Below are 12,546 nucleotides of genomic sequence, written 5' to 3' on the forward strand. Positions count from 1 at the left end.
CACTTACTACTTTTCCTCCTTCTTTTGAAATCAATTGACACTCTGGCTCAAGAACCCTCAATATTTAATAGGTCCTTGTAGCTCAACCTCCTGGAACTCCAGGCCATTTTGAATATTTTTTCCTAAGTGGTGATCAGAGGGAACAAATGGGGCCTTATGTTGCATCTACCCAATCCTAATACCCACCTTGTTTAAGGTTCGAGCAGGCCAGTTCCATCCCCACCCCCAGCATTTAGGGCTTTAAAGGTAATTATCAACACTTTGTGTTTTGCCTGGAAACATACTGGCAGTCAGTGCAACTGTTTTGCTCCAAAGGTTTAATATAGTAGTCACTGACCATTCTAGCGTGAAGTCTTTTAAAAGTTTTAGTTTCTTGATCACTTCCAGCATTGGGAATTGCAGAGTCCAGAAATCCAGGAGGAAGGTTTTCTATATCTGAGTGGAAGGAGACAGGCTGTAGAAGGTGATCTTCCTAGCACCTTGTTGCACAGTGAATCCTTGGTGCTTGAATTTAGGTAAATATTTCTTTATTTTTTAAAAAGCTATCTGCCCTACATTCTCTGCTGTTTAATTCTAAATCATATTATCAGGTGGGCTAAACTGGACATGAAGCAAGGGACCTCTGATCAATCCCTCCCACTGATTTTTTTCTTTTTACTTTTAATTAACAACCACAAGCAGCTACCTTTTAAGATAAGGGGAGTGAGTGATGCTGTAGGATGAAAGAGTAACCTTTCCTCCATTATTCCACTCTTCTTCAAAGCAATTTGCTCCGTTCTTTAATCACCCCATTCTCTTAGTGGGTTGTGGGATAGGGCAGAAGAAAGACAAACAGAATATACCACAAAGATGCTTTAAGGTATTGCACATTCATTTTATATATTACATGTATAAAATATTCAGAATGCTCCTCTCTAAAGCTTGTGCAATTCAATAGATGCAAAATCAGCTATGCACATAAAGCAACTGACAAGAGGAAAAAAGATTTCAGCTTCATCAATACCCTTCCCCTTTAAAGTTCTCTAAAAGGTCACTAGGACTCTTCCCAATGATACAGGGTTTTGTTTTTTGAGGGTGTGAAATAATTAGTTCAGTTGTTACATGGGGTTCAGAAGTATTTTTCCAAGTTGAGGTTCCTGTTATGATATTCCATTTCCCCAGCACTTATCTTGTCACTGCTGGGCACATGCAGTTTTCCCCAAGCTAGTGTGTCACTTCAAATAATGAGTACTATGTTGAATGTGGTTGCATTACATCATGTCAGTAGTTCTGAAACATAACTGGTGGCATGATGCACTTCTTCCCCCATCATTCTGTAGATGTCCAAAAACATTTTATTCATTATTTCTTTAAAAAAAATCTTTAGATGCTATCTATCTGCCTGTTGTAATGCTCAAGCACTCATGTAGTCTCACTCATGTAGCCCTTTATAATTTTTTGGTGTCAAGATTTTAGAGCTTTTTCTTTGCTCCTTTAAAAAAATGTATTCCCCTTAACCACAATGATAGCAGCACACACCTATTTATCTGACTGCACAGCAGCAATCCTAATCCCTGTCATTATGCAGGGATAAAATATACTATCAGCATAAGACCAAGGTTAGCCACAAGTATAGGGATAACAGGGGGAAATGCACCTAGAATGGCTCCTAGATTAATTCAGCAACATATTAGGAAAGATTAACATACTTTGGTCTTGTCTTTAGCATTGATACACATTGCTGTAAGAAAGTGAAGCTGCTTTGCCTTACTCATTCTAGTGCAAGAACATATCAGCAAAATGCCCAAATATGCTTGCCTTTGTAACTACCAACTACTCTCAGCTGGTTCTCGTTACAGGAACAAGGGGCTTACCATCCCCATGTGGCTCCTTTTCATGCCACTCCAGGTATGAAAACATAGTGGGAGAACATGTTGGAGGGGCCAATAACATGATTACTTTTCATGCCAGTGGACCCTTTCCACTGCAATTGCACAGAAATCCAGCAATGTGAGAACTGGCCCTTGGACACATGTTCTGTCAATCACTTTTGGGGAAGTTTTGAATATCATTGATCTGACTGTTCCAAAGATCTACACACAGACACCCGCCTTTGCTCATTTCATTGCATCTTCCATGTGTATATCCTTCAAATCTATTCAAGAGAAAGCAACATGAGAAGCAGGCTTCAGAAACCCTGCCTGAATAATCAAAGAAGGCACAGATATGGTCACCACAGGAAAAATGGCACAGATTCCAGAAACAGTCTCAATGAATTCCTGAATGGAACACTGATTAGCATGTTAAAGGCACTTCCACAGGGAGTAAAGCACTAGGTGAAGGATGACCTTGTATGACTCCACAAGATCAGAATCCAGGATCTGATGTGTTTCCTTGGTTGTTCTGAAGGCACCATTTTGGCTTCCTAGGCCTGCAAAATTTTCTACCTCTATCCCCAAAAACAAGAAACCCACTCATGAAATCCAAAAACTGTAAGAAATTCAAAAGTGCTTTGAACTCTTTGGAGGTGAAAGCAAAAGCAAAGAAAACCAGGAAGGCAATCCCTGCTGAGGTCTTTGGATGAAGCAACTGTTGCTAGCACCCAGTACAGGAGGGAAAGGGTGGCATCTTTAAGGACAGCTAAATAGGTGGTTTAGGCTACCCTAAGACTCCAACAAGGGACACAGCCAGCATCAGGGAGTCTAACCAAGCCTGGACCCAAATCCAAGAACCAGTTCAGAGAGGTTTTTGTAGTGAATTGGAATTGAACTTGAAGCTAAAATTTGCCCAAACCACTCAACACAAAAAGTGGTAACCAGCAGGGGCGTATCTAGGATGGGGCAGGCAGGGCACATGCCCTGGGTGCCACTTGAAGGGGGGTGCCATTTTTTAAAATTTAGAATTTTTTTAAAATGGCTGCCAAAAACAAAATGGCCACCGTGCATGCTCAAATGGCCTGTGAGGCCCTAGGCCATGCCAGGCCTCACAGAGGCCATTTGAGCATGCGCAGAGGCCATTTTGTTTTCAGCGGCCATTTTTTTAAAATGGCCACTGCACATATTCAAATGGTCCCTGCGAGGCCCTAGATGCCAGTGGGGGGAGGGTGAACCTTTGTAGACCCCCTACATATGGCCCTTAGGAAGCCCCCCGAAGGGGCTACAGGTAAAAATAATACTAAATTAATATAAGTCACAGTACACATAGCAATACAATCAGGGCTTGTGAATACTGAGCAGAAGATTATGAGCTAGGATTGTATTCATTTGCTCTTTGCTTCTTGTGATAAGTGAGTTAAATGTGATGTCTTAATAATATGACTATTAATTATGAGTTTGTCTTTGAATCAGTGTGAAATTCTTAGTATTAAGGCCCACTGGGAGTCTCTTTCTCTCATTTTGACTGTCTTTCTGAAATACTAGAATATATTCCAAGCAGTGACCCAGTTTACTCTGCATATCCTTTAATTATTTTCAGAGTATCTGGGAAAAGTCAAATTCTCCATTTATTTTTAAAATTTATGTAATAGTGATGCTACAGTGCATAGTAGAGAATTAGACAGGCACTTCTGTTTAGTTTTCCAAGTATACCTCCACATAGTATTTGGGTATTTCATGAGCCCCCACATACTGAAATTTGTAGTTTTCCAGCATTTTTTGGTCTGGCTATGTGCACTGCTAAATAGTTTTTGAAATATTAAAAGACTAACAAGCTTGACTTGTATTTTTCAGCTGATATTATGGTGAAGTTATCTGAAAGATGGGTGTCAGATGTCTGGACAGGGGGCGCAATTTCAGTGCTTGCCCTAGGCGCTATTTTCCCTAGATACGCCTCTGGTAACCAGTTCAAAATAAGTGGTTCAATAATCAGGCAGTCATCTCTCAATTGTAGAATTAATGTTTTATTTTCCTCTTTTTATCTGTCATATCTTATTCTAAAAACTTTTAAAATGCAAAAATAGATTTAAAAACAAATATGTTTCCTCAATTAAACAGCTATTATATTCATTTTTATGGCATGACATTGCACACAAGAGATTGAGGTTACTCTGCATAAAATGTATCTAAACGGGTTCAGAGTGTCTGAACTGGTTATTGAACAACTTTTTAAATTGAGTGGCAGATATGCTGAGGAAAATTACCCAAAGTAGTCCCATTGAAATTAAAAGGACAAGTTAAAGTTTCCTCAGCATGTCAGTGTCTGAACTATGGGGGCAGAACTGATTAACTTAAACTAGAACTGAACTCAAATGTTGAATGGCTCAGCTCCTTAGCTAGCACCAAAGTGATCAAATTAGACTGTAGAAGATCCTTCCAGTGAGCTATAAAAATGAACCTTAGAACGCAAATGATGCTGTTGTAATGCAGCGAGTTCTGGGGATAAACCTCATCTTGAGCTAGACTCTTCTGAGACGCAGTCAGGCACCAACTCATCTGGGACACTCTTACCTAACATAAAATGAAGCTTGAATAAAATGGACAGAAGTTACTTAGCAAATGGTCCCTAAGAAATTAAGGCCACTTTAAAGAGAGTGGCTCACATCCTGACTAAACAAACTTGTCCTTTTAATTTCAATGAGACTTCCTCAAGTAAACTTAGTCAGAATGCCAGCCAGTGTCCTCTCCTTGGAGGAAAAGGCTATTCCTTTTTATAGGGTAGCTAATACCAGGTAATTGTCTGTGTCCTAAAGTCCCAGGAGCGCAAGTCCCATTTTTTTCTAGGCATGCCCAAAGTCCATGGTTGCGGTTGGTCTCAGCTTCCTTGATTCGAAGGCAAGAATTTTCTTCCCACTAAGGTACTTGAGACTCTTAACTAGAATTGCCATGGATCACAACATGCGCCCAACCACTGAGCTATGACAGCTCTCCCACTACAGGCCTCTCTTTAGTCTCACAACAGATATTCTGCCCATACTGCTCAGTATTACCATTTCCCATCTTCTCACCCTTCCTTTTGCAGAGGCTTAGGGGTGGGTGGAGAGGCTTTGATGCCGGGGTGAGGGTATCTTGTTCCATAAAGGCCACTGGTGGTACTGTGGTGTTGGTGCATCTTTAGGCAGAACAGCCAAGTCACTGTTAGCATAGCTTATAAAAAAAATAAATATAAGTGATCTGATTCTTAGGCATGTTCAAGCTAATGTTCTTTTTGTTTTGTGTTTCTGCTTTTCCTCTCTTGGCCTTGTTAAAAAAATACCAGGAAGCACAGCTTATCCTGGTTCTTGTATACGAGGCATTTATGTCCCAGAAATCATCTCACGTCATAGTCAGGTTCTCCAACTGGCTGTGAACATGTGACATGCTTGGTGTGCTACCATCCACTTGGTAACTTTTGGAAGTCCGCCCAGCTTTCAGAAGAACCAGGAAGGTGTCTGTGGAAATGGCTCCAAATTCAGCAGTGAAGGTGCCATAAAAGACAAGGACGTTGATGATAAACATCCATTCACAGAGAGCAGCCAGGTGTTGAAGGACGAAGCTTTGCTGGATGAAAAATACACCACATGGGGGCACCAGAGTTAAGGTAAACAAGTGTTGAAAGGTTTCCACAACTATAAAGAAGCAACAGGGGGTAGTGACAGGGAGTCATAACAAGTACATCCCAACTAGAGATGGGTGACTGGATTTGAAATCTGGCCAGCAATCTTAAGCATCATCACAAAACACTGGAAAAATATTTTTATGTATTGATCTGGCTTATAACTTGGCACATGCGCACTTCTTCTCCGAGATACATACACATTCTCACAAAGCTACTTTGAATTAAAGGATGTAGTGCAGGGAGGCAGATCCAGCAGTAGAAATTGGAGCATCAGTAGCACTAGAACCTGACATGTGACAACTGCTGTCCATGAGGATGTGCTTATTGCTATGTGCTGTTCAGTTTTCTCCCAGGCAATTCCCTCCCTATGTGCAAGTACAGCCAGTCCCTGATATGTGTAATGTTTTAATGCCAATTGTCCTATTTTTTAAACTGTTCTATAGGATACATTTATGTTCTGCATACCCTTGGGAAATAAATTATTGGATCAACTGATTGCTTAAGAAGCCAGGGTATCTTTTCTTAAATCACATCCCCATTTTGAAAAGTTCTAGTCAATTGTAACAATAATCAAGATTAAAGGGGTTAAAATAATCACCTTCTGAACATAGGCAAACAGCAGTTGCTGGCTTTACACGCCTTGTGTTTAATGCAGTCCGTATAGGTAGGCATGTGCAAGCTGGCTCAATTCAAGCTGTGCTGGACTTCGAACCGGCCTGGTTTGGGAGGGTCAACATTCGAATGGACTGGCCCCCAGTTCTAAGAACTGGTTCAGGTACACTTTTAAAGGGGAATCCCTAGCAAAAGGCAAATAAAGGGGTAATCCCTAACATAAGGTGGGGGTGGGAGCAAAAGTATTTAAAAATCTAAAAATTTAAAGCCCGGGGTGGTGGTGAGTCTCTGGAGGTGGAGGTGGCAGCTCCCCCAAGCCCTCCGCCGGCCTTCCAAATGACAGCCCAGGCTGTCTGTGGGCTGGTTTGGGACCCTGCACACACACAGACACAATTTTTGTGACCTCCATGCATGTGCAGAGGCTATTTGTGACACCACGCAATTTGCGTAGTGCCGCAAATAGCCTCTGCACATATGTGAAAGTTACAAAGATGGCCTCCGCACAAGTGCAGAGGCCTGGACGTCATTCGGGAGGCCAGTGGGGGGTTTGGAGGAGCCCCTGCCACCACCCGCCACCACCTCTGGTGAATCTCCACCGTGGGCTTTGAATTAAAGGTACTTTTGCTCCCCACCCACCTTATGTTGAAGAATCCCCCTTAACTTGTAAAGGGGAATCCTCACTGGATTCCCCTTTACAAGTATACCCCCCGAACCTGCCCGCGAACTGGTTTGACCGAACTAGGCCACACCCAGTCCATCCAAGCCCAAAGCCAGACCAGTCTGGATTTGAACTGAACCAGGCAAACTGTTTCCTTGCACATCCCTACATACAGCATACCCAGCATGAAATATAGCCTCTCTGGGGGTTCTCAAGGAGAACGGTAGAACCAAGGGTGGCCAGACCATATAGGTAGGCCTGTGCAAGCTGGTAGAACCAAGGGTGGCCAGAATACAGGAGAAGTATTCTTCTTCTCGCCCACAAACAGGCTCTTGAATGACAGGCACCAGCATTAAGGAGGTGCTGGGCACAGGACAGGGCACTACAATGTTGGGGGAGAGGGGTAACATGGAGGACAAGTCTAGCAATGGCTACTAGTCTGGTGGCTATAGGCTACCTCCAGCCTCAGAGGCAAGATGGCTCAATACCATTTGCAATAGCAGGGGAGAGGGCTTGCCCTCACCTCTTGCCTGTGGGCTCTCCAGAGGCATCTGGTGGGCCACGATGTGAAACAGGATGCTGGATTAGATAGGCCTTGGGACTGATCCAGCAGGATTGTTCTTATGCCTCTCCATACCATTATGTTCTTAACATGGGTGGGGAAGAAGAATCAACAGTGGACATCAGGACTGGCTCAAGTTCTCTGCCAAGTTTTTTGATTCTCACAAGGTGGGGTGCAGGGATGTAAGTGGGTGCGGGTTATACAAAATTATTTTTGCTCCTCCCTCAACCTTCCTGCCCCACCTGCCCACCCGCCACCTCTTTCTTTCCTCTGCAAAAATACAGAAGTGAGCGGTATAGTTCTTTGAAATGAGTGATGATGGTGGCGGTGCTGCTTCTGCAAGCAATGATCGGGTGTGGTTGTCCACATCTCCCTCTCTCTTTCCTACAGCAAGGCTGCTGTTCATGCCATTTGAGTTCGCCTGCTCTGTCCTCTCTCCCCTTGGTGCTGCTGTCACCTGAGTTCCGTCTTCCCAGGGTGCATGCTCACTCATTCCCTCCTCCCTCCCTTCCTTCATTGATAGAACCGTTGTCTTCAGTCCACCCCTCCAGTTTCCTCACAGAGTTGGTTTGCAGATTACCTATGCCAATGCAGGGAACACACAGGTGTGGGCTATGCAGGGTTTAAAAAAAGTATATGCTAATTTCCTGCAAATTACCAGTGTGCAGGGTATATTTGCGAAAATACGATACTTTTCAAAATCCAGCAGAAAGTGCAGGGAAGAGGAGCAGTGGTGGGAGCACTGACCAGAGGCAAGGGGAGGCAGCCAATCAAGGTGGCCAGGGAGTGCAGGGCAACTGCCCCCTGCCAATATGCTACCTAACGGCATACCGGCAGGCCAGACCTGTTGTGCACTGCTGGGGAAAGTGGGGAGACCTTTGCTAATGGAAGGAGTAGATCCTCAGTGAACAGAATGAGGCTTACTTCTGAGCAAACATACATAAGACCTTGCCTACGGGAACAAGCATGACTGTTGGTTTGGTTTGTTTTAAACAGGCAATATAATAGTATATGAAGTGCGTTGTGGAACCACCATTTTAATTCTGTTTTCTCCTTATTGTGGAAAAGCACTGCCTCAGGAGTGCTAAAGCGTCCCAGTGCGGAAGCCACCTCCACACAAAGGATGGGGAAACAGAACCACTCTAATCTGATCTCCTCACTATGTCTAGGACAGGGATTTACAGCTCAAATCCACCTTGCTTCCTCTTCCAGTCGCAGCATTCACAACACTGATCTGTAATGAAAGGTTGGGGAGTACACATACAACATCCCCTGGGAAACATATCATTAGGAACATAGAAAGCTGCCATATAGTGAGTCAGACCATTGGTCTATCTAGCTCAGTATTGTCTTCACAGACTGGCAGCGGCTTCGCCAAGATTGTAGGCAGAAACGGAACTTGAAACCTTCTGATCTTCCCAGGGCGGCTCCATCCCGAGGGGAATATCTTACAGTGCTCACACTTCTAGTCTCCCATTCATATGCAACCAGGGCAGACCCTGCTTAGCTAAGGACAAGTCATGCTTGCTACCACAAGACCAGCTCTCTTCTCCAAATAAAGTAAAAAAAATTAAAAAGAAAACAATAGAACACAGAAATGCAAAAGCCTAAACACACACCCTATTTATTGTGAGTCTAGGGCCTGTGCACCGCCTTCTTTCTCTGCATCTGACCCACACATCCTCCAAGTTAATTATTCATGGATATTTTAGAGAGGTGCTGAACTGGAACAACTTAGGCCCCATTGTTACAAATTTACAGAAAAGATGTGCTATCAGGTTGATATATTAATCTGTTCTTCACACACTTACCCTTTCCCCTATTTTTGTGTATTTGCAATATCAGGCTGAGGGCCAGACTAGATGTGACAGGGGCAGAGGCAGCCATTTTTGTGGTTCACATGTCTGCCCCATTGATGGATAAAGGCAGAGAGCTGGGGGTCTACTTTTAGACTAAGGGCAATTGGCAAAGGTAAAACATCTCTCTCTCTCTCTCTCTCTCTCACATGCACACTCACTTGCATGTCTGCAACAGACATGTTCAGTGTTCTAGGTAGGGATGTGCTCCAAATGCGATTCTGTGTCTGAATTGTGGGCACATCCCTTTAAAAATGAGGGCACACAGCCCCTTTAAAGCAGAGGAGAGCAGGTCATGCCTCCCAACACAAACATAATGTGGCACCGCAACATGATATTTAGCATTGTGGTGGTAGTAGGGACATGGTGGTCAGAACTGCTAGCTTGCTGTTGCTGCCCTGCCATTGCAGGAAGGCGAGGGGAGCCCATTCAGCTGACAGCAGCTTGTTGCTGCCTGGGCCCAATCCTCCTCAGGGGACCAGGGCAGGCATCAGCACTGTCCCCCTCCAGGCACTGGGCCCTTGACAGCTGCCCAGATATGCTTCCCAGGGTGCTGACATCAGCCCTGCTTGTGAGGGATCAAAAACACTGAATAAACTCACAGGAGCCTTGAAAAGGGCCAACCTGAGCATTGCAGACATGCCCTTGAGGTCACAAAGCAGCCTTAATCACCACAGTAGACTTAAAGAATGTTCCAGCTCAGAAACTAGGGTCAAAAATGGGGTGTGGTGAGGAAAGACTGCAGGCCCTTACAGGAATTCACCTTCCACAGTGCATAGACCAGGAACATTATTTTCCTGCATTGTAGTCAGGAAAGAGCTCCTCACCCGAACCCCATCATTTTCATTCACCACTAGTGACGATCTTTGATCCTCTCTCATATTTACTGCATTCCACTCAGATTTGTTTTCATTGTTTTAATCTTCTAACATCAGTTAAACTTGATTCTGAGTCCCTGGCTCATTAATCAAGAACTGCCATTTTCACCTCAAATGAACCTCCATCTACCACAGAATAATAGGGTAGATTTTGATGACCATTTGCAAAGGGATGGCTATTTATTAACCCACTATGTACCAGGGGTGGGGGCACTGCAGCCATGTGCAGAGCCAGGCCTCTGTAGCATTTGGCCATGCAACTGGTAAGTATTACTGTGGCCTCACAACCAAATGGAAGTATGGAGATAAAGCCCATCTCACTACCCCACACCCCGATTCCACAGCATACTAGATCCCCATCCAGACTCCTTATGGAGAGTTTATAAGCAATCGCCACATCATGGTTTGTTATCCATGATGTGCAATAACCACATCATGGTTTGTTTGCAGAAAAATTATGTGTGGTTCCACAGTTCTTTTTTAAAGATGATTTTTGTTTTGATAAAATGCAGCTGCTAAAGCTGCAATTTTATGGGGGAAACTGGTGCCGGGCAGGGGAAGGGAAGAGGGGCTTTCCCATGCAGACTGTTTTCTGGCTGCAAATACTTCTTGCAGCTGCTTTTACTCCTCTAATGGAAAATATACCTTTTGCCTTAAACATACACAGGGGTGCCATTAGGCACAGACCTGGGGACCCAGGTCTGTATGTCCACTCTCCTAAAAGACCCCATGATTTTCCCCAAGGGAAAAGAGGATCCTTTTTATATTTCCAGAATGGCTTTCCCTAGAGTTCTGAAATTTGGCACAGATGAAGAAAAGGTTATCAGGACTGTGTAGTGATTTTTGAAGCAGATCAGTCAATCCATTGATTTTTAATGATTTTTTTTGGAATGTTTAAAATACAACTTCTTTAAAAATCCTGTAACTGACTTGTTTCATGGCAGAAAATTACAAAAGCTTCTGGAACTGCAGCCTGCCCCACCTTGGACCATCATTCCCCTCCATGTGAAGGAATCTGCCCTTTGCCTTCATTAAAAATTGCAACATGCCACCCCACCTCCATTTTTGCCCAACCCTTTACATTTCCAAAATGGTTGGGCATAGTGGTTCTGAAACTGGGCACATATGTAGTCCAGGATGGCAGGATTCTGTGTGGGGTTTTTAAAAATTCCAATGAAATTGGTCAATCCTGTGATTTTTTAATGAATATCCCCCCTACTGTAGTAAAGCTGCCAAAAAGTGTTATCTCTGTCCATAGTGTACTTCACATCTGGTGAAAGTGGAACTAACTGTTACAGCTGAATAAGCAAACACCTTTTTAAAAAAAATGACAGCAAATGCACTATGCTCAAGTTGGTTTGTGATCCAAAAGGTCTGCATGAGAACTGCGAAGCAAGGGGCATGTGTTGTGGATTTAATTCTGCACATAGATGAAAAAAATTAGAGAGAACACTGGTTATATCCCAGTTAGTTTATGAATGGTGAAGAAGCTATGTGAGTCCACTGGGGCTTGCATAGTCCTTTTTTTTTTTTTTTTTTTTTTTGGCAAATGCACTCTGGGCCAGATCTGTGGATTTGTGGTGAATGATCCAGAAAATGTATGGATCCTTTGTGGGTTGTGTAGTTTTTTGGTGGTTTTTTAAAAGATGCACTCTGGCCCAGATCTGTGGGTTTGTGGAGAAATGTCTATACAGGTAAAGTAAAGTTGTGCCGTTGAATTGTACCATTGCCATCTCCCGCACAGTATGAGATGATGCCTTTCAGCATCTCCCTATATCGCTGCTGGAGGACCTCCCTATCCATGATTCCATTACTCATGGTTTCACATATCTGTGGTTTAAAAATAGAGGACGAGCCTTGTTAACTATGGTTAAGGGGTTCGTCTATCCATGGTTTTTTTGTTGAGAGGGTAGAAAGAAAAAGGAGTCTTAGCCTTCCCTGTCCCCCACGAATGCAACATCCCGTGCTGGCCTTTCTCCCTGCCAGGCCATGCTAACGCGACATCACCTGTAGAGTGGAGGCCACTGGACAGCCGATCGCCGGCCACCACCCATACACTTCTCGAGCATTGGCATCTCTCCCTGCAGCAGGAGTCGAACATGACATCCCTGCATCACTGACTGGCCAGGACTTCCTTATATATCCCCCAGGCCTCGTGAGTGCGAGATTTGGGAGGAGTCCCGGGTCTTGTGATACTTACGAAGCCTGCGGGGTATATATAAGGAAGCCCTGGCCAGTCAGTGATGAGGGTCAGTTCTCCGAGGAAGATCTTCCTCATGTTGGCCCTCCCTGCCTCCAGAGGTCCCCCAGTCTGCAGGGATGTTGCATTTGATTCCTGCTGCGGGGAGAGAGGCCAGCGCTCAAGGAGTGCATGGGCAGTGGTGGCCGGCAATCGGCCCTCTGGTGGCCCCCACTCTACAGGGGAAGTTCAGCTAGCATGCTGTGGCAGGGAGAAAGGCCAGCGCTTAG

The 12,546-nt window shown here is 44.2% G+C and overlaps 1 protein-coding gene across 1 annotated transcript in view; it reads right to left on the minus strand.

Moving 5' to 3' along the window:
• Positions 1-839: 839 nt before the first annotated feature.
• LOC128351998 (transmembrane protein 150A-like) overlaps positions 840-12,546 on the minus strand; it is a 69,354-nt gene continuing 57,647 nt past the window's right edge. The window contains exon 7 of the mRNA XM_053312123.1: positions 840-5,471. Coding sequence (XP_053168098.1) covers positions 5,229-5,471 — 243 coding nt within the window. The 3' untranslated portion in view covers positions 840-5,228. The remainder of the gene's footprint in view (positions 5,472-12,546) is intronic.

This window comes from Hemicordylus capensis, chromosome 3 (assembly GCF_027244095.1).
Source record: "Hemicordylus capensis ecotype Gifberg chromosome 3, rHemCap1.1.pri, whole genome shotgun sequence".
NCBI lineage: Eukaryota > Metazoa > Chordata > Lepidosauria > Squamata > Cordylidae > Hemicordylus > Hemicordylus capensis.